Below are 26,857 nucleotides of genomic sequence, written 5' to 3'. Positions count from 1 at the left end.
AAGTGACAATCAGATTTGTGTGTGTCCAGACATCAGTCATTTTCCCGACATGGCTACGTTAGTTGTCATAGTAACGACGGTTGTGTATTTTGTATTTTTATAAGGGATCCCAATTAGCTGCTGCCAAGGCAGAAGCTACTCTTCCTGGGGTCCAAACACACAAAAATAAAGTCTAAACGGTACATAATATAACATTGACACACCACTGTGGTATAGGCTGATTGGTGGTTCTCGTGCTTTCTATCACTCAGAATTAAAGGTGACAACAATGATGTCACGGACGTTTCCCAGTTGATCTGAATGTTCTAAATCATACCATAAACTGGGTGGTTCGAACCCTAATGCTGATTGGCTGAAAGCTGTGGTGTCTCAGACTGTATACAACGGGTATGACAAAACATGTATTTTTACTGTTCTAATTATGTTGGTAACCAACCAGTTTATAATATGTATAACGCACCTCTGGGGTTTGTGGTATATGGCCAATATACCACGGCTAAGAGCTGTATCCAGGCACTCCGTACTGTGTCGTGCTTAAGAACAGCCCTTAGCCATGGTATATTGGCCATATACCACACCCCCTCGTGCCTTATTGCTTAAGTGTAATAACACTTTTAAAGCCTCAACGGATAAGATGATTCAACTTTCAAAACAAGTCCATTTTGGCTAGTCACGTCAGTCAACTAGCTAGCTAGGTAGCTGTTTAGCTAGGACATTTACTAATTTATTTGTAAACAACTAACAACTCGTTAGCTACCACATGTTATTGTCAAACTGTCAACATAGTAGATAGCAAGTAAAACTTGGCCAAATATATACACGAGGGCAAATAAATCAGATTTGAGACACAAGCTGCATAGCCAGACTGCAGGAAAAAGAACAGATTTGAATCTGAAATGCAAAAAAATATAATTTGAGTCACTTCAAACTGCCAGTGTGAACAAGGCTGGAGACGCTGTGTAGCTCAGCGGTCCCCAGTTCCATTCAGCCGTGGGCCGATTTATTTTGTATTTTTGTCCTTGATCGGCTGGTCGGAGGGCTTTACATAGTTATAAATCACTTGATCGGCTGGTCGGAGGGCTTTACATAGTTATAAATCACTTGATCGGCTGGTCGGGGGGCTTTACATAGTTATAAATCATTTGATAGGATGGTCGGGGGGCTTTACATAGTTATAAATCACTTGTACACTGCAAATTGACTGCAAGAATCCCAAACCGATATAGTTTTTGACGGAATCATTTAAAACCTTTTTTTACATTGGGATACGATCACATATGCCTGTAATTATGCGTGGAAATATTTGGGAACAGATATCCAAAATTATTATTCTAATTTTTTTTTGTGCCTCAGAGCTTGAGGGGGGTGTGTGCAAATAAAATAATTTGGGCTGTTTATTGGGGAACCCTGATGTAATGTGTCAGTCTCCACCTTGTTCCCCTGTGACTCACGGTCCAGTTTCAGGCATCACCACCCCGTAGGTCTATGTTCAAATCAAATCAAGTTTATTTTATATAGCCCTTCGTACATCAGCTAATATCTCGAAGTGCTGTACAGAAACCCAGCCTAAAACCCCAAACAGCAAGCAATGCAGGTGTAGAAGCACGGTGGCTAGGAAAAACTCCCTAGAAAGGCCAAAACCTAGGAAGAAACCTAGAGAGGAACCAGGCTATGAGGGGTGGCCAGTCCTCTTCTGGCTGTGCCGGGTGGAGATACGGATTATTTCAACACGGATTAGTGTTCCTCTGATAAACGGGGATGATGTTACATGTGATGGATTGACCCGTTCGAACGCTGACAGTATAATTTGCTGCCTGAGAGTCGATGCACTTCCTGATTGCGTTCCACGTGGGTTGGTTGACTTTGTGAATGCCGCCCCGGCCGTGGCTTCCCCAAGCAGGATGTAGGGTTTACGCGGTTGACGGGAATAGGAGCAGACCTGTTTAAAACACACTCACTGGTCGAAACCCTGATGAAGACGAGGTGACAGAGATGTGTATTTAGGTGTAACTCTGTGTTAACAGCAACCTTATAACCTTCCCTCTTGTTTCACCGTGTCACTCTTGTCGTCTGATGTCAGTGTACTTACTTCTTCTTCCTCTTCTATACTCTTACTGTTATTGATTTTTATAGGGCTCTGGTCAAAAGTAGTGCACTATATAGGGAATAGAGCTCTGGTCAAAAGTAGTGCACTATATAGGGAATAGGGCTCTGGTCAAAAGTAGTGCACTATATAGGGAATAGGGCTCTGGTCAAAAGTAGTGCACTATATAGGGAATAGGGCTCTGGTCAACAGTAGTGCACTATATAGGGAATAGGGTTCCATTTGGGATATGAAGTATTCTAAACTATGTAAATTGAGTGTCCTCAACCACCATTGTAGATGCCTCTCAGTCCTCAGGCAGTGACGTGTAGGAGCTGCTCCTTATGGAAATAAATGTTCCTTGAAAGGGTGACTTTTGAATCCCTGACTTGAAAGGCAAATGTTGTGAGTTCGTCTCTTCCTCAGTCACTCTGTTTTCCTTATTGCCGCCTTTGATATCCTGGTGTGTACTGCAGCTGTCAGACTGATCCCAAGTTACTTTCTATTGTCGTAGTGTGGGTAGTAGTAGTATTTTATTGTGATCCCAATTAGCCACCGCAAAGTCAGGTGGATGTCAGGTAGTTTTCTTTTTGTAGTTATATGATCATATGCTAGATGGACCTTGTATGACTTTGCATCAAACTGTAAACATGGCTCATCTATCATTTGCATCCTCTTGTTTTGGAATTTCCATTAGAATATCCAAGGTGGCACACGTGCTCGTTCAAGTCACTCTTCCGTATGCTTCTCAAATATATATGATCTGATTCCCCCCCCCCTCCCCCCCACCCCCCTGTTGAGCCAGACAGTCATTAACTGTTACAGTAGTTAATAATATTAACCTGATGGGGAGCCTGCTGTGAATCTCCCAGCAGTGGATGTGCTGATTTGGGGTCAGTTGGTAGGTAGAGAGCAGTGTGTTTCTTATTAGGGTCAGCTGGTTAACAGCTGATTGGGGTCAGTTGGTAGGTAGAGAGCAGTGTGTTCTTATTAGGGTAGCCTGGTAACAGCTGATTTGGGTCAGTTGGTAGGTAGAGAGCAGTGTGTTATTAGGGTCAGTCTAGTTAACAGCTGATTTGGGGTCAGTTGGTAGGTAGGAGCAGTGTGTTATTAGGGTCAGCCTAGTTAACAGCTGATTTGGGGTCAGTTTGGTAGGTAGAGAGCAGTGTGTTATTGGTCAGCCTAGTTAACAGCTGATTTGGGGTCAGTTGGTAGGTAGAGGAGCGTGTGTTATTAGGGTCAGCCTAGTTAACAGCTGATTTGGGGTCAGTTGGTAGGTAGAGAGCAGTGTGTTTAGGGTCAGCCTAGTTAACAGCTGATTTGGGTCATGTTGGTAGGTAGTGGAGCAGTGTGTTATTAGGGTCAGCCTAGTTAAAGTGAATTTGGGGTCAGTTGGTAGGTAGAGAGCAGTGTGTTATTAGGGTCAGCTTAGTTAACAGCTGATTTTGTGATCTCCCCCGGCCTCACCACACCCCTCTTCACCTCAGGGAAGCATTGGTCGTGAGGAGAAGGACGGTCAGGCTGTAATAAATATTGAGATTGGGGTGGAAAGCCTTAGTGAATTCCTTGTCTCAGGTTACAAGCCAGGCAGCGAGGCAGGCAGGTGGTGTGTTTGGTTCCTTTTGAAAGGTGTTCTGAATGGCTGTTGTCTCTGTTTCCCCTCTTCCGTGTTGTTGCTATCGATGGGTTGGTTGTTTAGCAACAACACCGACTCGTGCCCAACTATGGGCCAGAACAGACTGTGGTTGGCCTAGCTTGTTGACAACATGTAAACTATATTTTGTCTCCAATGTTTTATTGAAAACATCAACACATTTGCATAATGAGCACTTGTCTCTACAATACAGTGCCTTTGGAATGTATTCAGACCCCTTGACTTTTTCCACATTTAGTTACGTTACAGCCTTATTCTAAAATGGATAAAATAAAACAATTTCCTCCACAATCTAAACACAATACCCCGTAATGACAAAGCGAAAACAGTTTTTGGAAATGTTTGCAAATTTATAAAAAAACAGATACTTTATTGACAAGTATTCAGACCCTTTGCTATGAGACTCTAAATGTCGCTCAGGTGCTTCCTGTTTCCATTGATCATCCTTGAAATGTTTCTACAACTTGACTGGAGTCCACCGGTGGTAAATTCTATTGATTGGACATGATTGGTGGTGCCAGAATAACAACCTATCCCTCAACTTAACCAAGACTAAGTAGATGATTGTGGACTACAGGAAAAGGAGGACCGAGCACGCCCCCATTCTCATCGACGGGGCTGTAGTGGAGCAGGTTGAGAGCTTCAAATTCCTTGGTGTCCACATCATCAACAAACTAGAATGGTCCAAGCACACCATAACAGTCGTGAAGAGGGCACGACAAAGCCTATTCCTCCTCAGGAAACTAAAAAGATTTGGCATGGGTCCTGAGATCCTCAAAAGGTTCTACAGCTGCAACATCGAGAGCATCCTGACCTGTTGCATCACTGCCTGGTACGGCAATTGTTCGGCCTCTGACTGCAAGGCACTACAGAGGGTAGTGCGTACGGCCTAGTACATCACTGGGGCTAAGCTGCCTCCAATCCAGGACCTCTACACCAGGCGGTGTCAGAGGAAGGTCCTAAAAATTGTCAAAGACCCCAGCCACCCCAGTCATAGACTGTTCTCTCTACTACCGCATGGCAAGCGGTACCGGAGTGCAAAGTCTAGGACAAAAAGGCTTCTCAACAGTTTTTACCCCCAAGCCATAAGACTCCTGAACAGGTAACCAAATGGTTACCTGGGCTATTTGCAACCCCTCTTTTTACGCTGCTGCTACTCTCTGTTTATCATATAATATTTGCAAAGTCACTTTAAACTATACATTCATGTACATACTACCTCAATTGGCTCGACCAACCACTGCTCCCGCACATTGGCTAACCGGGCTATCTGCATTTTGTCCGGAAACTATCATTTAGAGAACAAAACGTTTATTCTTTCAGTGAAATACGGAACTGTTCCGTATTTCGTTGAACGGGTGGCAACCCTAAGTCTAAATATTGCTGTTACATTGCACAACCTTCAATGTTATGTCATAATTTTGTAAAAATCTGGCAAATTAATTACGGTCTTTATTAGGAAGAAATGGTCTTCACCCAGTTCAACGAGCCAGGCGGCCCAAACTGCTGCATATACCCTGACTCTGCTTGCACAGAACGCAAGAGAAGTGACACAACTTCCCTACTTAATATTGCCTGCTAACATGATTTTTTTTTTCATTAAATATGCAGGTTTAAAAAAATATACTTGTGAATTGATTTTAAGAAAGGCATTGATGGTTAGGTACATTGGTGCAACGACAGTGCATTTTTCGCGAATGAATAAATAATAAATCATCACCCGTTTGGCGAAGTAGGCTGTGATTCGATGATAAATTAACAGGCATCACATTGATTATTTGCAACGCAGGTCAAGCTAGTTAAACTAGTAATATCATCAACCATGTGTAGTTAACTAGTGATTATGTTAAGATTGATTGTTTCTTATAAGTTTAATGCTAGATAGCAACTTACCTTGGCTCCTTGCTGCACTCGTGTAACAGGTGGTCAGCCTGCCACGCAGTCTCCTCGTGGAATGCAATGTAATCGGCGGCCAAAAATGCCGATTACCGATTGTTATGAACACTTGAAATCGGCCCTAATTAATCGGCCATTCCGATTAATCGGTCGACCCCTAGTCCAGAATCACAAGTCTCAGACTTATTCCCCATTGAAGAGTGCACATTGTTTTGTCAGCTAACCTACTAACGGAACGAATTGCAAAAATCACTGAAGCTAGAGACCCATATCTCCCTCACTAACTTTAAGCACCAGCTGTCAGAGCAGCTTACCGATCACTGCACCTGTACACAGCCCATCTGTAAATAGTCCACCCAACTACCTCATCTCCATATTGTTATTTTTTTTTCTTCTTTGCACCCCAGTATCTCTACTTGCACATTCATCTTCTGCACATCTATCACTCCAGTGTTCATTGCTAAATTGTAATTATTTCGCCACTATGGCCTATTTATTGCCTTACCTCCCTAATCTTACCTCATTTGCACACACTGTATATAGATTTTTCTATTGTGTTATTGACTGTACGTTTGTTTATTCCATGTGTAACTCTGTGTTGTTGTTTGTGTCGCACTGCTTTGCTTTATCTTGGCCAGGTCGCAGTTGTAAATGAGAACTTGTTCTCAACTGGCCTACCTGGTTAAATAAAGGTGAAATAAAATGAAAACCTGTTAGATATTACTGCATTGTCGGAACTAGAAGCACAAGCATTTCGCTACACTCACATTAACATCTGCTAACCATGTGTGTATGTGACCTTTAGACACTAAAACCTGTTGGTCGACTTTTGAGGCCTCCAGACCCTGCAACGTCTAAATACAACCCCCAGGGATTTTTCTGTTGATAGGTGATATCCCAAGTATAAATACAGTAATGTACGCCCACCGAAGACTAAAGAAAATTATGTTTTGAGCAAAATAGTGTTTTAATTTAGACACAACTGCAAAAACTTTCAGGAGTAGGGAATTGGTCAGATGGGAATTTGTCATGTCGTTGGCCGAACCCCTTTTGCTTGAGGAACAATAGAGGACAAAAGAGGAAAGCCCTATTGAAAGCCCTTCTGTTGAGATGTGCCTTTTGTTAAGTAAATCGGGTGTTAAAGGAGACTGGAGTGCCATTTTCAGAGGAGGACAGTGACTGCAACTCTGTTTGCTGGGATGGATTCCATCCACATTTCATGTTAATCTGGGGACTGTTTCCCTGATACAGATAAATAGTCCTGGACTAAAAAGCGATTTTCAATGGAAGATCTTCATTTGAACATGCCTTTTTAATCCAAGACTAGGTTTAATCTGTGTCCAGGAAACCATCCCATAGTTAAATAAAGGTTAAAGAAAACTAAAAATTAGAAAATAGTCCATTCCAAGTCATTAATCAGGGAGTTTGTGTCAGTGGGTCTAGAAGAAGAATTGCCTTCCTCGATCTTGATTGTCTCCATTTTGAGCGTAGAAAGGATGGGGCCCTCGAGCTGATTTACTACTATTTAAAATAAATAAAAAATCTATATTATGCCCATTTACATGAGGCCTTTTGATTTGAGGCCTGAGGCAATTGCCTCTTCTGACAAATGTTAAGTCCTGCACTGCATATATTTGCTTGTCAAAGGTATGCATATTGACATTTAAAGTCTGGGGCAAACAAACTGGATCACAATGCTCATGATGTTATCACACTACTGTACACACAGTCAATTCACCAAGTTAAACACTTGGATGTCACCTTACATTTGTCATGTGTTATAATGTGATGGACACACCCCTAATACAGTTGTTCGCCTACACTACATCAGCCACGTTACAAGGCCTAGGATACGTTGCTCAATGAAAATAAGAATTTGTTCTTACATTTATTTAACTAGGCAAGTCAGTAAAAAAAAAAAAAAAAAATGGCTCCTCTCCACAAGCATTCTGGGTTGTTTTTCTATTCAGGAACTTGTTCTCTCTCAAATCACAGGATGGTCATAGTCTTTATCTGGTGAGGTGAATTATCCTCGTAGTCAAAATTGGACCAGTTTGTGATGATTCTGATCATCAAGTTAGCGGATTTTGAGCAGATCTGTGTAGTGAATGTTTTTCTAATGGGTTCGTGGAAAAAATGTACGTTTATTTGTTTTATATATATTTTTTACAATTCGAGAGAGCTGCAAATAATTGTCTCACATGTTTTACATTTTTTTTTGTCTTTGATCTGATCTAGTACACAGCCTTAGTGTGGGGTTAGCCTATTTAATGGCTTTTGGTAATTACTAAAGGGCCCAAAACACTCATCAATCATTAACTCCTTGTCTAGAGGCTAAAAGATCTTGGTGCCAAGAAGCTTACAAGCGAACACTGAGTAGTTACAGACATTTTGATCATTTAAGGACTAACAGAAGACTAGTTATAATATAACAGAACATTAAGAGCTAACAGAAGACTAGTTATAATATAACAGGACATTTTAAGAACTGACTATGGATCCTGGATGCTGATTGGACGAGTAGCGGTCCAAGCTGTGCTGTATTGGCCATCACAGATGCACCTATAGACCTTTTGTGGAACGTAAACAATAAACTCATTTAGAACGCACGCCACCGTTCTATATCCGGCTAGCTAGCTGCGCCAGACAACTCAACATGTCAAGTTGTACGTCCACAAGCAGAAAAGTCAACTAAGTCTGCTTGTAAAGATGGAAAAGCAGGGCGACGTGGCCTAGTCGGTGTATGGAGAAGTCTGACGCAGAGCTACACAGCCAGACACTTCAGAGGAGGTGGGGTACTTGGCCTGGATAGTGGCGAGAAGCAACTGGCCGGACGGGTGGAGATGTGCAGCAGACACTGTAGCCTCCTTGTATGACAGGCAGAGACGGTGGGACAAATTTGTATATTTATCTGCTTATAATTTCAGAAATGTGCTTATCTGGTCAAATAGGCCTAGGCTTGCAGCTTCTCTTCAGTCATAAATTGTTGCCCTAGAAGACAAATAAATGATAAAGGCTAATACATTATATATTTAAGGAACGAGGGGGTGTGGTATATGGCCAATAAACCATGTGTAAGGGCTGTTCTAAAGCACGACACAGTGTGGAGTGCCTGGATACATTCCTTAGCCGTGGTATATTGGCCATATACCACAAACCCCCGTAGGTGCCTTATTGCTATTATAAACAGTTTACCAACATAATTAGAGCAGTAAAAACAAATGTTTTGTCATACCCGTGGTATACGGTCTGATATACTATGACTGTCAGGCAATCAGCATTTATAGCTCGAACCACCCAGTTTATAAAAATAAATAGGTACTCACCAAAACAAATAGGTACTCACCAAAACAAATAGGGTCTCACCAAAACAAATAGGTACTCACCAAAACAAATAGGTACTCAGCGCAAAAAAATAGGTACTCCACCAAAACAAATAGGTACTCACCAAAACAAAATAGGTTACTCACCAAAAAAATAGGTACTCACCAAACAATAGGTATCACCAAAACAAATAGGTACTCACCAAAACAAACAAATAGGTACTCACCAAACAAACAAATAGGTACTCACCAAAACAAATAGGTTCCACCAAAAAAATAGGTATCACCAAAACAAATAGGTCTCACCAAAACAAATAGGTCTCACCAAAACAATAGGTACTCAACAAATAGGTACTCCACAAACATAGGTACTCACCAAAAAATAGGTACATCATACCAAAACAAATAGGTACTCACCAAAACAAATAGGTACTCACCAAAACAATAGGTACTCACCAAAACAAACAAATAGGTACTGCACGCAAAACAACAAATAGGTACTCACCAAAACAAATAGGGTCTCACCAAAATAAATAGGTACTCACCAAAATAAATAGGTACTCACCAAAACAAATATCTTAAATGATAGAAGGAACTAGTCAATCATCTAGCTGACATGTGTAAAGATTTTTCTTTCAATGTTTCTCCTCCTCTAAACTGTGCATCCTAAATATTATCCCCTTGCAAAAAAATCCATCTGATTTTAAAAAGCAGTGAAAACTAAAATCATGTTTGTGATTAATAATTCACATCAACCTTGATGCATATTTTTCAGATACTGAAATAAATAAATCTTACCGTTATTGTTCCACTCCTTTTTTCCAGAGACATCAATAACATTTTGTGTATCATTGTACTTCAAGGACTACTTATTTCTGCAATAGTTGTATTTTAATATTCGACTATACGTGACATGTTGTAGGCCAGTCAGTGTCCAGATTTCAGTTAATATTCCATTTAAACCCATCTCAAGTTTTAAAGGTATCATTTCAGCTCTCTCATTTGTTGGCCAAGTGAACATGTTATAACACGATATATTAGTCTTTCCCAATATCATAACCTTTCGCAATAAACAAGTCATTCACTAAAAAGATTTCAAGTAGACATCGTAATAAATGACCTCAGTTCATTTGTTCTGAAGATACAGGATAGTTTACATGGCACAATGAAATAGTAGGCGTACAGTAATGGCAGTGTAGAACAATACAAGCCATATGTGTACAGTGGTGAAATGGAGGCAAGGGGCGTGGTTGTAGAGAAGTGGAGAGTCATCTTGTGACAAGAACATGGAGACATTCAGATACTTTTATTGTCCATTTGGTTAGAACAGAAATGTGTTTTCCTGCTTCTCCCAACACCTTGCAGTGCAGCAACCCCTGGGTGGAGAGCCATTGTGAGGGATCTGGTCTAGTAGTCTAGCCCAGTGCCTTACTCAAGAGCACAATGGCAGGAGATGGTACATGGGAGCCTTCCAGCTGCCAGTTCAGTTCCATACCCATTGTTGTGTTGTCCTGGGCTTGAACCATTGTAGACATAGCACCACACCCATGCATGCATTGGTTCTGTATTAGCCTAGCTCAGAGCAGTGTTTCCTGGTCAGTGGTTCTGTAGTAGCCTAGCTCAGATAGCAGTGTTTCCGGGTCATTGGTTCTGTAGTAGTCTAGCTCAGAGCAGTGGTTCTGTAGTAGTCTAGCTCAGATAGCAGTGTTTCCGGGTCATTGGTTCTGTAGTAGCCTAGCTCAGAGCAGTGGTTCTGTAGTAGCCTAGCTCCGAGCAGTGTTTCCGGGTCATTGGTTCTGTAGTAGTCTAGCTCAGAGCAGTGTTTCCGGGTCATTGGTTCTGTAGTAGTCTAGCTCAGAGAGCAGTGTTTCCGGGTCATTGGTTCTGTAGTAGTCTAGCTCAGAGAGCAGTGTTTCCGGGTCATTGGTTCTGTAGTAGTCTAGCTCAGAGCAGTGTTTCCTGGTCATTGGTTCTGTAGTAGTCTAGCTCAGAGCAGTGTTTCTGGGTCATTGGTTCTGTAGTAGTCTAGCTCAGAGCAGTGTTTCCTGGTCATTGGTTCTGTAGTAGTCTAGCTCAGATAGCAGTGTTTCCTGGTCAGTGGTTCTGTAGTAGTCTAGCTCAGAGCAGTGTTTCCTGGTCACAAAGTGGTGCACATTTTAGTTTTTGCCTTAACACTGCACATCTGATTTTTTAATCATCAAAGCTTGATACGTTGATAATCTGAATCAGCTTTGTAGTGTCAGGACAAAAAGAAGGTGTACCCCTTTGACTACCCAGGACCAGGATTGAGAAATAGGTTGGAGAGCCTTACCAGCAGCTGGTAAGGTTGCTGGTTTGAGCCCTGGGCCGGGCAACGCCAAATAATTCCTTGTCTAACACCAAGTGGTTAAAAGACCTTGGTGCCAAGAGGCTAACCCTGAGTTAACTTATTAGATACACCCGTCTAGTACCAGGTCAGGCCTCCAGAACATCCGGAATTCTTTGGGGCGTGTTAACGTAGCTCAATTGGCATCAAGGGACCTAACGTGTGCCCTGAACATTTCCCTACACCACAAGCCGGTACCGTTTGACACCAGGCAGGATGGGGCCATGATCTCATGCTGCTTACGCCAAATCCTGACTCTGCGATCAGCGTGACGCAACAACTACAATTGTCCAGTGTAGGTGATGGCGTGTCCACTAGAGCGTCTTCTTCTTGTTTTTAGCTGATAGGAGTGGAACCCGGTGTGGTCGTCAGCTGCAATAGCCCATCCCTGATAAGGACAGATGGGTTGTGGCTTCCGAGATGCCATTCTGCACACCACTGTTGTACTGCGCTGTTATTTGCCTGTTTGTAGCCGGGCCTGTTAGCGTGCACGATTCTTCTCCTTCTCCTTCCACCTCTCATCAACAAGCTGTTTGTAGCCGGGCCTGTTAGCGTGCACGATTCTTCTCCTTCTCCTTCCACCTCTCTCATCAACAAGCTGTTTTCACCCACAGGACAGCCACTGACTGGATGTTTTTGTTTGTCACCATTCTCTGTAAACCCTAGACACTGTCGTGTGTGTGTGTGTGTGTGTGTGTGTGTGTGTGTGTGTGTGTGTGTGTGTAAAGCCCAGGAGGCATGCTGTTTCTGAGATGCAGTTAATTTATGAACTCAAAGTAGCCGTCTGACGATGGCTGTTATTGGCTATATGGCCGACAGCGGGCGCTTCCAGACAACACTGGTGGATTGTCATACTCCTTCGTTGACCATATCCACATGACATTATATTCTCTCTCTCACCACAATTAGACAACATATTCGTTTCTGTTTTTGCAAAGACTGTTAAAGGGAAATTAAACAATGGTAAAACAAAAAATCTCTCTCCACCCCCCCAGTGAGCGACCTCCAGACGTCTCATTACCATGAGTCGGGAGCGATCAGACTCCCAGGGGTCACTGGGCCCTGACGATGAGGTCATGCCGTACAGTGACGACGAGACGGATGATGAGTTGGACCCCGGCTCAGACGAGGAGGGGCCCCCTGGGAGGCCACAACCTGAAGAGATCAAGAGCCCCGGTGAGAGACTGGGAATAGACACTAGAGAAGAGCTGCAGTACACACACACACACACACACACAGCCACACAAACACCTCTTCCATTAGACAATCTGAGAACATACCCTTGTGATGCGACCTTTTTTTGATTTGTTTTGACTGTCTGTTGTTCTGTTTCCAGAGTGTGACTGTTTGTTTCCAAAGTGTCTGACACTCTGTTGGTCTGTTTCCTGAGTGTCTGTTTCCAGAGTCTGACTGTCTGTTGGTTTGTTTCCAAAGTGTCTGACTGTCTGTTGGTCTGTTTCCAGAGTCTGGTTGGAATGTCAAAGCGAACGACAGCGCCTACTGTAACCTGCCAGAGTTTCAGAAAAAATACCTTTTGTGTCTCAAGAAGAGCAAGTACGCAGTAAGTCACCTCTCTCCCAGTTCCACCATTTAGAAATCACATTATTCCACCCCCCCCAACTGCTGATTCAGACATGGGTCGTGTTCATTAGGCCAATGGAAAAACACGTGTTGCTTATGGGTCGTGTTCATGAGGCAAATGGAAAAACACGTGTTGCTTATTGGAGAAGTTCAGACATAGTAGCTGACCGTTTTGTGCCTAATGAACACAGCCTTCATCTCATCTTTTTCTATCTAAATATTTACTGACAACAGCAGGTTGTGTCGGAGTAATGCCAGCTGCTGGTAGGTAGGACGACACAACCTTTTAAAAGGTAGAAACTGAGGCAGAAACTCAGTCCTGTTCATGTGCTTTGGTGGTTTTACGTTGTGGACAGGCTAAATACAATCGACCTATGCAATGGCTCAACACAAGGTGTTGTTTAACATCACGATTTCCTCCTTTTTGGATCACCTCATACACTACTTTTTTTCATTCCAATGTTGTCATTTTTGACGCCGTATCGGGTACAGTGCGTCACGGACGGTGAGGTAATTCTACTTCCTCTTCACTCTGCTGATACGTGTGTCTCATAGGCTGGCCATTTCCTGTACTGCCTGGACCATATTCAAAGTGAAGGTTCTTATAATACACAGACTTTGGGTTGAAAATAACCAGTTATTTATTAGTGACTGGGCAGACTGTACCAGGACAGGACTCCGGGTTAGTCTGTGGTTGGTCCTGTTTATCAAATCAAAGTTTATTTGTCACGTGCGCCAAATACAACAGGTGTAGAACTTAGAGTGAAATGCTTACTTAGAAGCCTCTTTAAGTAAAAAATGGGTATTAGGTAAACAATAGATAAGTAAATAAATAAAATAACAGTAGTGAGGCTATCTACAGGTGGTACCGGTACAGAGTCGATGTGCGGGGGCCCCGGTTAGTCGGGCTTATTGAGGTAATATGAATGTGTAGTTAAAGTGACTATGCATAGACGATAAACAGAGAGTAGTAGTAGTAGCAGCAGCGTAGAAGAGGGGTTAGCGGGGAGGGGGTTTGAGGGGGTGGCGGGACACAATGCAAATAGTCTGGGAAGCCATTTGATTACCTGTTTATTACCTGTTCTGTGGTGATCCAACTTCCTCTTTTGGGTTTATTTACTTGTTAGTCACCAGGGACGTTACGATATTATCACAATACGTAGGTGCCGATACGATGTGTATTGAAATTCGATATTACGATTCAATGTTCCATATGCTCACCATATGTCTGCAGCAGAGGGGGATGAGAGCCATGAGAAAATGCTGAAAACATGTTGGCTCACTATTTAAAAAGATTGAGAACAAGCTATGAAGGAAGAGCATTTGACATTGTCAAAAATAATATAGCGATTTTATATCGTTAAAACATTATCCTGATATGTAAAATTTTGTATTTAAAAATAAAATAATCTCTATTAGTCACCATTTAGAATAGTCTCCTGTTCCCACACTCTCGTGCATACTCCCAAGTGTCGATCGTCAGAAAGTCATCCTGACGTACACAGAGACGTGATAAATGGTTCCCATGAGTTCATCTGACTCTGGGAAAATTGAAAAATATATATATATTGTTTCTTTAAGCTCCACTCTTAAGACCACTCCTATCCTTTTAATGGTATTTAGCCTTGCTAATGTTTTATTTACGTACCCTTGGTTATTAAAGACTATACTCTTAAGGTCAACTGACAATGACTTTACTTTAGCATCATGTTTAACTCCAATGAAATAGTCCATATGAAAAGTCTTACATTGAGTCCTACTCTTCAACCTGTTACTTAGGTGTTGTAGACGCAGGGTAGCATCCAAAATGGCACCCTATTCCCCTATATACACTAAACTACTTATGGGCCCTGGTCAAAAGTAGTGCACTACCCCTATGGGCCCTGGTCAAAAGTAGTGCACTACCCCTATGGGCCCTGGTCAAAAGTAGTGCACTACCCTATGGGCCCTGGTCTGAAGTAGTGCACTACCCTATGGGCCCTGGTCAAAAGTAGTGCACTATATAGGGAATGGGATGCCAATTGGGACTGGAGTGGACACTTATTTGTTTTGTCGGAACATTTGCCTCCTTCTCTCAATACTGTGGCTGCAGTTTGTGTATGTAAATGATCATCCCTCGGCCTACCAGCAGCACTGCAAGCGCCATTTAGTTTGACTGAGAGAGACTGAGAAGGTGTTGGGAAGATGAGGGAGAGAGAGATACAGAAACTCTGAGTGTGTCGAGTTCCACTCTTTGCCATTCCTTGTTATTGCCAAATGTCAGGCCATGCCATTTGGCACATGACATGGAGTGAATTAGCCTTGGTACCAGTTTCTTAAACTAACTGCCTTCCGTTTTTTAATATATATACTTTTTTCATTGTTAGAGTGGCCACTCGAGTGTTTGGTCATTATAATGGATAATCTGTGTTCATACATGATAACTGAAATTTGTTAGCCATGTGATATCTCAATTGGTCTGAGAGGGGGACGGGTTGGAGGGGGGCGGAGTGGCACTGCATCATTCATGGGGGATGGGGGGGGGGGGGATGTCATGTTTACTGTTGCCCTGTTTTGACCATGTTTGTGTACTTGTCCTCCTTTTATTGTTTGTAGGGGAATGGAATCAAGACGTACAAATATAACGCCTTGACGTTCATCCCACTGAATCTGTTCGAGCAGTTCAAACGAGTTGCCAACCTTTACTTTCTGGCCCTGCTCATCTTACAGGTAAGTCTGCCGGAGACAGCTGTGTTACATTCAACTTACTGATTTTACAAGTATCTTCAGTGGTAGAACGTGGGGTTCCACTTGTAGATAAGAATCTTATGTCAGACATCCCAACTTATACTACACTATGGAAGGAAGGAGTGCGATTGGCTTGTTTTATTGCGAGCAGTTTAAATGAATTTACATAAATGTAAAATGTGATGTAAATACTGACACATCATTATATGAACATACAGGACCCTGGCCTGAGCAGTGAGTGATGAAGTGTTATTGGACAGCAGAAACCCGGGCCCGGCTCCATAAGGGGGGGTAAAGGGGGTTTAGCCCCCTCAGTTCAAACTTTCACCCCCATAGTTTTACTTTTGTCTGTATATTAACAAAACATTTTTTTAATAAAAAAAAAAAAAAACAGTTAAAATTGAGTGAAAGTTTGGCACAAAAATACTGTGTATCTGCGCTGTGTTAGCACAATGGATAGAGCGCACTACGGTGTGTGTCGGGAGGGAATGCAAAAGCCATTAAGGCGGTTAGGTATGACTCCTTTGGGTTCCCATAAAAAGCGAGGAAGAGAAACAGGGTGCGACATCATCAAGTGTGAAGTCATTTGTGCACAGTCGCAGTGGCACTGGCACACGAGATCCAAGCAAACGGGCAATGTTACGCAAGTACAAATCTTCAGCAGTACCACAGTACTGTAGTCCAGCAGGACAGAGGAGAAGAGACTGAGTGTGAAATACTGTTCAGCGCGTTGGATGCTGTTATCGGTGAAATGTCCGAAGGATTCAGCGAACGCAGCAGCCAACTGGTGGAAGCCCCTTGACCCTTGACCCAGAGAGCCATGACTTTCTTCTACATGTGAAAAATGGGGAAACATCTAAGCAAAACAGATTTGATGAAAGCTGAGTTTTTTTAGTGTCATCGACCAGTTATTTAGCAGACTGAAATCGGCCACTCTGGCTCCAATGAGGAGAAATGTAACCCTCTTGATATCCTGCAACAATTCTCTGGGCCTCTCTCCGGTATGCCGACCGTGCTTACTGGGCGTCCACAGCTACATGCGAGAACTAATTCTCCACTTTGACAAACTTGTCCAGTCAGCACTGAAGAAACATGCTACACCTGAGGAAAGCTCAATTAATCCAACTGTCATTTTGAGGGGAATTTTACAATAAGATTTCGGGGGAGAATGGAATGATCGTTTACTCAGGAAGTTCCCCAAAGCATCAAGGAAGCTACAACTCGTGTGACTGAAATCTGGACACTGACTGGCCTATAACATATCACATATAGCCTACTATTAAATACAATTATTGCAGAATTAAGTATTTATTGCAGTACGATGATACACCAAATGTTATTTTTGTCTCTGGAAAAGGAGTGGAATAATACGTTACGTTTTATTTATTTCAGTATCTGAAAAACATGCATCAAGGTTGAAGTGAATTATTATCAGAAACATGGATTTAAGTTTTCACAGATTTTTATCTGAAAATGTTTGCAAGGGGAGAATATTTAGACTACACAGTTAGCAAAGGGTCTGAATACTTATGTAAATAAGGTATTTTTGTTTTAATACATTCCTAAAAAAACTTTTTTTGCTTTGTCATTGTGGGGTATTGTGTTTAGATTGATGAGGGGGCGGGGGGGGGATCATTTAATCCATTTTAGATTGAGGTTGTAATGTAACAAAATGAGGAGAAAGTCATGGGATCTGAATACTGTCCGAAGGCTGTGTGTGTGTGTGTCTTGTATTATATATTCATTACCAAAACGGCCTAGCTGTAGGGCGCTGTCCATTGCACTGATGCAGAGACAGGCTACAGAGTTCAGAAGCACTCAATGGTCTCTGCATTTTGAACTTTTGTTTATTGTGGTATATAGCGTGCTTTATATTAGCAGAACTCAATATAATTCCAATGCAAGAACCCCCCCCCCCCCCGCAACAATGTAGCCCCCCCTGCTCACCGATTTCAACTGGCCCCTTAGACACTTCATCCTGGTACCGGGTCCACAGGTCAGGATGGAACAATAGACTAGAAATGGTTCTACTTTTCTTTCTTCCCCCATCATCAGATTAATTCCTGTGATCACTGCTGCCTTGAATCCTCTGAACATGTTTGATTGAATGATGAAGTAATAGGTTCTGTGATATTAATTTGTTAACAATGTTTTTATTTCCTTTTTAATATGTTATTATTATTATTTTTCCTTTCCTCTCATCAGATCATTCCTGGGATTACCACATTGGAATAGACGTTAGATTGAATGTTAAAGTAACAGACTCTGATATTAATAATACACTCTTGTGGTTATTCCTCTCTCACCAGATTATTCCTGAGATCACCACGTTGCCTTGGTACACGACCTTAGTGCCTTTAGTTCTGGTGCTGGGAATCACAGCCATCAAAGACCTAGTGGACGATCTGGTGCGTGACTCATCCATTTCTCGCTGCTGGCTACATCAATTATTCACCCTTCTCCCAAAGTCTTGGCGCCGAAACGGGGTGTCGTATAGATCAGTAGTTCCCAACATTTTCCTTTTCGGGGAGCACCAAAAAAAATGTCAAAAGCTCTTGAGGACCAGCTTTCGCAGAGTCGCGGAATTCTTTAACATAAAATATTTTAGCGGTCAAATTTAGAATCAATGTTCTCAGTGAATGTAACAGTTTAAAGGCATTTTATTACAGATGGATGTTTGTTCAACACTTTTCATTGTATAAAGTCATTTACAATTGTTTATAACCTCCATTATGTCCCAATTTATTTTTGGAGAATATATAGTTTTATATAATAATTTGCGGACCACCTGCAACTAAAAAAAAGGCCTCTTTAAAAAATATATATTTAATTCCCCCCCACTATTGTCATGTGCAGTACACTCCATTTTGTTGTGAAGAGCTCACTGTGGTCCATTAATCTAATGCTGAACCCTGGCTGGTGTTTTCCCTCCCTGTCTTACAGGCCCGCCACAGGATGGACAAGGAGATCAACAACAGGAAGTGTGATGTCCTCCTGGATGGCAGGTAATGAGGACTATGAACCATAGACATGGTTAGATATGTACTTGGAATTGACCCTGCAGTGCCATTAAGGGCTTTCACCATTTTGAAGTAGTCAACTGGGTGGGACTTCCTACAGGTTAAGGAAGGATCACATGATTCCATCCAGGTCATCAGGAGGGATCAGCCAATGAATTATACTTATGCGCCAACATTCTATAACTGCAGGTGGCAGTAAATTGCCGTCCTTGGCTTTATACCTGTTCAAACAACAGCCTCCAGGTGGCAGTATGCACCCTGTCTGTTTGTTTACCAACTCGTAGACGTAGTAAAAGAAGAAGCTCTGACACCATAATGGGACAGATGCAAAGAGGAGTCGTCTATGTTGTGAACATAGAAACTAGAACAGTACTGTGTTGTGTATCTGTGGGTCTGGATCTCCATAGTGCAACTGCGTACCTTTTTCATATCTTACATTGGTTATTGTATTGTCTGTGCTATGCATCAACAAGACAAACTTCATGTTTTGAATATGACAAAGAATGGGGGGGGGAAATGACTGAAACTTTTTCTAAACCCAGGTTTCAAGAGTCTAAGTGGATGAATATCCATGTCGGTGATGTGGTTCGGTTGAAGAAAAATGCTCACATCCCGGTAATGTCATTTATTTGTTCTTCCACTTGGTTCCTTTAAAAAAAATATATATATATATATATATACTTTCGAAACAATTCTGAAGTTTCTGAATTTACATATTATTGATTCGATTTAATTGAAACCAACCAGCCATTTTATAATTCAGTTCAAAACATTTTATTTGACCATTTGCTCTTTATTTTTACTATTTTTTAGGCCGACATTCTGTTGTTGTCCAGTTCAAACCCCAACAGTCTTTGTTATGTGGAAACCGCCGAGCTTGATGGGTAAGATGTCCTCTATTACAACTAAATGTATTGGCCTTCCTGTCCCAAATGGCATCCTATGTGCCCTAGTCAAAAGTAGTGCACTTCAAGTCTTATTGGCCCTGGTCAAAAGTAGTGCACCGTATAGGGAATAGGGTTCCATTTGGGACACCGTCCAGGTCTTCAAACCTTGTTGTGTAAATCTGACATTTCATAATGGGGTTGTCAATAACTGTTCCTTGATAACAGGAGAAAGTACATTAACAGAACGTGCCTTTGTGTAAACATAAAAATGATGTGCTGAAGTTGGATTTAAAAAGGGTTTGCTGAGACTTGTTGTCAGTCTGTTTTAAGCCTGTTGATTTAGATTGATAACCTTTTTGTTAATCAAACAATACTATCAAAAGGCTAGCATGGTTTACTTTCTTTAATGTACAGATGCTCCCTAGCCTGAGTGCCAGTCTGTTTGAGCTATAATGCCAACTAACAGAGACCAGATCTGGGACTAAGATAGATGTTCCCAGCATACTGTAGAAGTCCACTGGAAAATGAAAGGACGTTAATTGTTTTGCAGGGAAACCAACCTGAAGTTCAAGATGGGTCTGAAAATAACAGACGAGAGACTGCAGGAGGAGCACCAGCTGGCACAGTTTGACGGTAACATACTGCTGTACTGTAACTAGGGAAAATACATGTAGAGTATCGCAATATTATTTTACAGAGCGTGTACTGATGAGAGTGGAATCCTGAGAGTGGGAGAGAAAGTGGGTCCACTTTTCTCTTTTAGTGTCTTCCAGATGTATTTGCAGTCGTAAACTATGGGGCAGGTATTGTTTGTCAAAGATATCCTGTCTAGCTGTGCAGCTAGCTAGACTCTGCCAGGTCATGGTTTCCTTCACCACCCCCCCCCAGCTATGATGGTGTGAGCATAGAAATATAATGAGTAGAAAGGACTGGCAACGCCTCATCATAACAAGTTGAAACTCATTCTGATACTGTTCCCCCATATATCCTTGATAGTGTGGTCACTGTTCCCTTGTTCCCCCTCATACAGCCAGGATAGTGTGGTCACTGTTCCCTTGTTCCCTCGTACAGCCAGGATAGTGTGGCCAGGATAGTGTGGTCACTGTTCCCTTATACAGCCATGATAGTGTGGTCACTTCCCTTGTTCCCTCATACAGCCAGGATAGTGTGGTCACTGTTCCCTTGTTCCCCGTCATACAGCCAGGAGAGTGTGTTGTCACTGTTGTCTTGTTTCTCCGTACAGCCATGATAGTGTGTTGTCACTGTTGTCTTGTTTCTCCGTACAGCCATGATAGTGTGTTGTCACTTGTCTTGTTTCTCCGTACAGCCATGATAGTGTGTTGTCACTGTTGTCTTGTTTCTCCGTACAGCCAGGATAGTGTGTTGTCACTTGTCTTGTTTCTCCGTACAGCCAGGATAGTGTGTTGTCACTGTCTTGTTTCTCCGTACAGCCATGATAGTGTGTGAGGAGCCTAACAACCGTCTGGATAAGTTCACGGGGACCATGCGTTGGAGGAAAGACCGATTCCCTCTTGATCTGGACAATATGATGCTGAGAGGATGCAGGATCAGAAACACTGACGAGTGTCACGGACTGGTCATCTTCGCAGGTAAGAACACGCTTTTCGGGAATCAATGAACACACACCAACGGCCACGGTCATTGCCTTGGACTTAATCTCATCCGAACCCTTTGCTCTTCTGTTTGTTCACCGTTCTGGTTTAGGCGCTGACACTAAAATCATGAGGAATGGGGGCAAGACCAGGTTCAAGAGGACTAAAATTGATGAGCTGATGAACTACATGGTGTATAGTGTGAGTGGTTCACTCTCTCATCCCCTCGCAATATTTCAGCCTGTATGAAATGAAGTCTCTTAACAGCCTTCAGAAAGCATTCGTACTCCATGGCTTATTCTACATTTTATTGTTACAGCCTGAATTCAAAATGGATTCATTTAATTGCTCACCCATCTACACACAATAGCCCATAATGACAAAGTAATGTTTTTACAAATGTATTGAAAATTAAATACAGATTTCAAATTTTCCTTAAGTATTTACACCCCTAAGTCAAAACATGTTAGAATCACCTTTGGCAGCGATTACAGCTGTGAGTCTCTAACAGCTTTTCACACCTGGATTGTGCAATATTAACACATTTTTAAAATTCTTCAAGCTCTGTCAAGTTGGTTATCAATCATTGCTAGACAGCCATTTTTTCAGTCTTGCCATAGATTTTCAAGTGGATTTGTCCAAACTGTAACTCGCCACTCAGGAATATTCACTTTTTATTAGTAAGCAACTTCAGTGTATATTTGGCCTTGTGTTTTAGGTTATTGTCCTGCTGGAAGGTGAATTTGTCTCCCAGTGTCTGTGGGAAAGCAGACTGAACCAGGTTTTCCTCTAGGATTTTGCCTGAGCATAGCTCTATTCTGTTTCTTTCGACCCTAAAAAACTCCCTAATCCTTACTGATGACAAGCATACCCATAACATGATGCAGCCACCACCATGCTTAAAAATAAGATGAGTGGTACTCAGTGATGTTGTTGGTTTTGCCCCAGACATAACACTTTGTATTGCATTATTACTTTAGTGTCTTGTTGCAAATAGGATGCATGTTTTGGAATATTTTTTTTCTGTACAGGCTTTCTCCTTTTCACTCTGTCAATTAGGTTAGTATTGTGGAGGAGCTATAATTGTGTTGATCCATTCTCCGTGTTCTCCTATCACAGCCATTAAATTCTATAACTGTTTTAAAAGCACCATTGGCCTCATGGGGGCATCCCTGAGAGGTTTCCTTCCTCTCTTGCAACTGAGTTAGGAAGGAAGCCTGTATCTTTGTAGTGACTGGGTTAATTGATACACCATCCAAAGTGTAATTAATAACTTCACCAGGCTCAAAGGGATATTCAATGTCTACTTTATTTATGTTTACCCATCTACCAATAGGTGCCCTTTGCAAGGCATTGAAAAACCTCCCTGGTCTTTGTGTTTGAATCTGTGTTTGAAATTCACTGCTGGACTGAGGGACCTTACAGATAATTGTATATGTGTGTGTTACAGAGATGAGGTAGTCATTCAAAAATCATGTTAAACACTATTATTTCACACATAGTGAGTCCATGCAACTTATTATGTGACTTGAAAAGCAAAGTGTATGCTTGCCATAACAAAGGGCTTCAATACTTATTGACTCAAGACATTTCAGCTTTTAATTTTTAATTAATTTGTTAACATTTCCAAAAGCATAATTCCACAACATTATGTTTGGGTATTGTTTGTAGGCCAGTGACACAATCTCAATTGAATAAATGTTTTATTCGGGCTGTAACACAACAAAAAATGTGGAGTCAGTCAAGGGGGTGTGAATACTCTCTGAAGGCGCTCTACATGTTTGATGATGGCTTGTGAGAATAGAGATACAGTGGGAGAACTCCATCCAAAAATCTCATCCCTTCCTCCCTCTTCCCTCCGCCAGATCTTTGTAATCCTGATCCTGTTGTGTGCTGGCCTGGCCATCGGGAACTCCTTCTGGTACGAGGAGGTAGGCAGCAGGGCCTGGTATCTGAAAGATGGCAAGGACCAGACTGCTTCTTACAGAGGTTTCCTCAGCTTCTGGGGGTACATCATCGTGCTCAACACCATGGTTCCCATCTCGCTCTACGTCAGGTGAGTCGTCTCAAAACCCAGGCGAGCTCGCACTCATACCCTCTATTAGCCACCATCTCAGAAGAGATGGTTGTGTCAGGATCAGAATGGTCATATATCCAAGTTCCAATTATCCTAACACACAGACATCAGTTTACCCGAGGCTGATATCAGCAACCCAGAATCTCACCTCTGACCAGCTGTGTTTTCATCTGTTAGCAGAGACTAACCTGATGGAGAAGTAGAACAATGAATATCTCTTGATCCGACTAAGATTTGAAGTGTGTATTTACTATCTCTACCTTCCACTTCCACAGTCTTTATTATATTTTTATTACAGCTGTTTAATGTCCTAGTTCCAGTCATCCTATTTTAACACACAGATAATGTGTTTTTGATGGGGGGGAAAAAAAGTCATCCTGGATAATTTCTCCTAACCTGACTGTCATGATGCTATTTCCTCTACTCCCTGTCCAGTGTGGAAGTGATTCGTTTGGGCCAGTCCAAGTTCATCAACTGGGACCTTCAGATGTACTACCAGGAGAAAGACACGCCAGCCAAGGCCCGTACCACCACCCTCAACGAACAACTGGGTCAGATCGAGTACGTCTTCTCGGACAAGACCGGTACCCTCACGCAGAACATCATGGCCTTCAAGAAGTGCACCATCGCCGGACGCACCTTCGGTTAGACAAATGCCCTTTCACTTCTGACACCATGTATTGATAAGGAGAAGAGCAGAACATCTTCAGGAAGATACAAATTGATAGGTTGTACAGAGCATTATGGGTACTGCAGGAAATCATCCTACACTTATATCCTGGCTTGGATGGACATTCTGGTTCACTGCATTTGTGTTAGACATGACAAAAATGATGTAAAGATGTTGTGAAGACGCCTGCATCATGACGTGTTACACGACTAAGTATAACAACTAACCAATACTTTTCATTTTGCCAGGCGATCCCACCACTGCTGAGGGAGTGACTCTGAATCGTGGAAAGGTCAGGTTTACCATTCTAGTCACATTGTCACCGTGTGAAGGGGCTATTTCTGCTACTCAAAATACTTAACATTTTAACATCTGTTGCGAGAAGATTACATTAAAATAAAACTATCAGGGTCAGTTTCCCGGACTCGGATCAAGCATAGTCCCAGACTAAAAAGTGTGTTCAATGGAGATTCCCCATTTTGAAAGTGTTGATATTTAAGGACCTTAGGCTTAATCTGGGTCCAGGAAACCGGCCTTCCAAGTTTATCTGTAGCATTGTGTTGATGGTCATTTTCTTCCTCTCGGTACTTCACAGCCAGTGGATTTCAGCTGGAACAAGCATGCAGACAGCAAGTTTGAATACTTGGATCATTCCCTGGTGGACTGCATCCGGTCCAAGAAGGACCAAGACGCGCTGGAGTTCTTCAAGCTGCTGTCTCTGTGTCACACTGTCATGGTGGAGCAGAAAGAAGGTGAGCATTAGACAACCTGCATTCTAAGTGATGCTAGAGGTCGAAGTTCAGAAATCACAGATTTTATACAAAATGACCTGGTATCCTGGACACCTAATAAAGCCTGGTTCTGAACTAAAAGAAAACATACTCCATGGAGAATTTATTGAAAATCCTTCTTAGTCTAGGATCGATCTTTATTTGTGTCTGGGGGAATCGGACCAATATTTATTTAACAGGAACATACTTAAACCGGGAGTCTTAGTTTAGCATATGACAGACACTGATGAATAGTCTATAATACAGGTGTAACATAACCTCTGACCCCAGAGTTGATGTGCGTCTGTTGTCCTCAAACCCTCAGATGAGTTGGTGTACCAGGCAGCCTCTCCTGACGAGGGAGCTCTGGTGACGGCTGCCAGGAACTTTGGTTTTGTGTTCCTGTCCCGTACCCAGGACACCATCACCATCAGCGAGATGGACCAGGAAATGACCTACGAGGTGTTGGCCCTGCTCGACTTTAACAGCGACCGCAAACGCATGTCCATCATCCGTGAGTGATCGTTTTTAAGTCTGCGACCCCTGGGACTTTTCTAGGGTTGTTTTAAAGCTCTGGATATTTTGGAGTTCCCAGGTTTGTTGGAATTCCTAGTTGGAGAATTCCCTCCCTGTTTTATTCCTGATGATTTTTTGGAAATCCTCCAGCTGGCCTGGATTTTTGGGGAACTTTGGGAAAGCTGGAATTTTGGGAAAGCTGGAATTTTGTAAAATTAGCTGTTTCACTGGGACCATCTCCCTAATATGCTGTCTTCTCTCTCTTTCTCTCACCCACTCTCTCACTCTCACTCTCTCTCTCACCCACTCTCACTCTCACACACACACAGTGAGGTTCCCTGATGGCCGGATCCGTTTGTACTGTAAAGGAGCAGACACGGTCATCTACGAACGCCTCTCTCCTAAATCCAAACACAAGGAAGTGACCCAGACTGCTCTGGACGTGAGTCAACCATATCTGTTCTGAGGTGTTTTTTAATATGGCAGGTGTGCCAAACTCCTTTTTGTTCAGGGGCCACATTCTGACGTCATAGTTTGAGATTTCTGCTGTATGATTTTGAGTCTATGTGGAGTAGTAGTGGCCTTAAGTTTGACGTGTGGTTGAACTCTGGACATTGTGGTCACGTAACAAATTAAACTTGAACTCAAATAGTTTCTGAAAAATAGATGATGCATGTTTTTCATTGAAGTATTTCCTCTTCCATTGTAGATCTTTGCCAACCAGACTCTCCGGACCCTGTGTTTGTGTTATAAGGATATCAGTAAGCAGGAGTTTGACGCCTGGGCTAAGAAGCACAAGGAGGCCAGTGTTGCTATGGGCAACAGGGAGGCTGCTCTAGATCGAGTGTATGAACAAATTGAGAACAACTTCATGGTAGGACACACTCCAAATACTTCAATCAATCAAGTCACTTCTACATTGTAGAAGGCTGGCATTTGGGTCCGGATCATTAAGATATAGTAATAAGATGCCATCAGTCTTTACGTAAACTGTTTTTTTTAAACTGTTCTTTTACCAGGTAAGTTGCCTGAACACATTCTCATTTACAGCAACGACCTGGGGAATAGTTTGTATTTGTGTTTATTACGGATCCCCATTAGTTCCTACCAAGGCAGCAGCTACTCTTCCTGGGGTTTATTACGGATCCTCATTAGTTCCTGTCAAGGCAGCAGCTACTCTTCCTGGGGTTTATTATGGATCCCCATTAGTTCTTACCAAGGCAGCAGCTACTCTTCCTGGGGTTTATTATGGATCCCCATTAGTTCCTGCCAAGGCAGCGGCTACTCTTCCTGGGGTTTATTATGGATCCCCATTAGTTCCTGCCAAGGCAGCGGCTACTCTTCCTGGGGTTCAAAACACATTAAGACACTTACATTATATATAAAACAAAAGATAAAACACTACATCATATAACATTATTACACCGCTACATATCTACAATACAACATGTATAATACCATCATACAACAATATCACAATATACACATATGCATGTGTCTGTACCTTGGTGTGTGTCTCTTCACGGTCCCCGTTGTTCCATAAGGTGTATTTTTACCGTTTTTTAAATCTGATGCTTACTGCTTGCATCATTACCTGATGTGGAATAGGTTATTTTGCCAGAAGCGCTGTGAACATCAGGTGCTCTTGCGAACTTCAGACGTGCAGCAATGTTTT

The 26,857-nt window shown here is 42.2% G+C and overlaps 1 protein-coding gene across 1 annotated transcript in view; it reads left to right on the top strand.

Moving 5' to 3' along the window:
* Positions 1 to 26,857, top strand: part of LOC112071197 (phospholipid-transporting ATPase IC-like) — a 42,888-nt gene that overhangs the window by 1,449 nt on the left and 14,582 nt on the right. Inside the window, exons 2-18 of the mRNA XM_070439300.1 lie at positions 12,317 to 12,497; positions 12,785 to 12,882; positions 15,498 to 15,611; positions 17,939 to 18,037; positions 18,573 to 18,634; positions 19,192 to 19,264; positions 19,463 to 19,533; positions 20,087 to 20,169; positions 20,988 to 21,146; positions 21,262 to 21,350; positions 23,015 to 23,205; positions 23,662 to 23,870; positions 24,145 to 24,188; positions 24,492 to 24,648; positions 24,992 to 25,180; positions 25,512 to 25,624; positions 25,892 to 26,056. Coding sequence (XP_070295401.1) covers positions 12,344 to 12,497; positions 12,785 to 12,882; positions 15,498 to 15,611; positions 17,939 to 18,037; positions 18,573 to 18,634; positions 19,192 to 19,264; positions 19,463 to 19,533; positions 20,087 to 20,169; positions 20,988 to 21,146; positions 21,262 to 21,350; positions 23,015 to 23,205; positions 23,662 to 23,870; positions 24,145 to 24,188; positions 24,492 to 24,648; positions 24,992 to 25,180; positions 25,512 to 25,624; positions 25,892 to 26,056 — 2,070 coding nt within the window. The 5' untranslated portion in view covers positions 12,317 to 12,343. The remainder of the gene's footprint in view (positions 1 to 12,316; positions 12,498 to 12,784; positions 12,883 to 15,497; positions 15,612 to 17,938; positions 18,038 to 18,572; positions 18,635 to 19,191; positions 19,265 to 19,462; positions 19,534 to 20,086; positions 20,170 to 20,987; positions 21,147 to 21,261; positions 21,351 to 23,014; positions 23,206 to 23,661; positions 23,871 to 24,144; positions 24,189 to 24,491; positions 24,649 to 24,991; positions 25,181 to 25,511; positions 25,625 to 25,891; positions 26,057 to 26,857) is intronic.

Source organism: Salvelinus sp. IW2-2015, unplaced genomic scaffold (genome assembly GCF_002910315.2).
Source record: "Salvelinus sp. IW2-2015 unplaced genomic scaffold, ASM291031v2 Un_scaffold1545, whole genome shotgun sequence".
NCBI classification, from domain to species: Eukaryota; Metazoa; Chordata; class Actinopteri; order Salmoniformes; family Salmonidae; genus Salvelinus; species Salvelinus sp. IW2-2015.
This window is presented reverse-complemented; position numbering and strand designations above follow the sequence as displayed.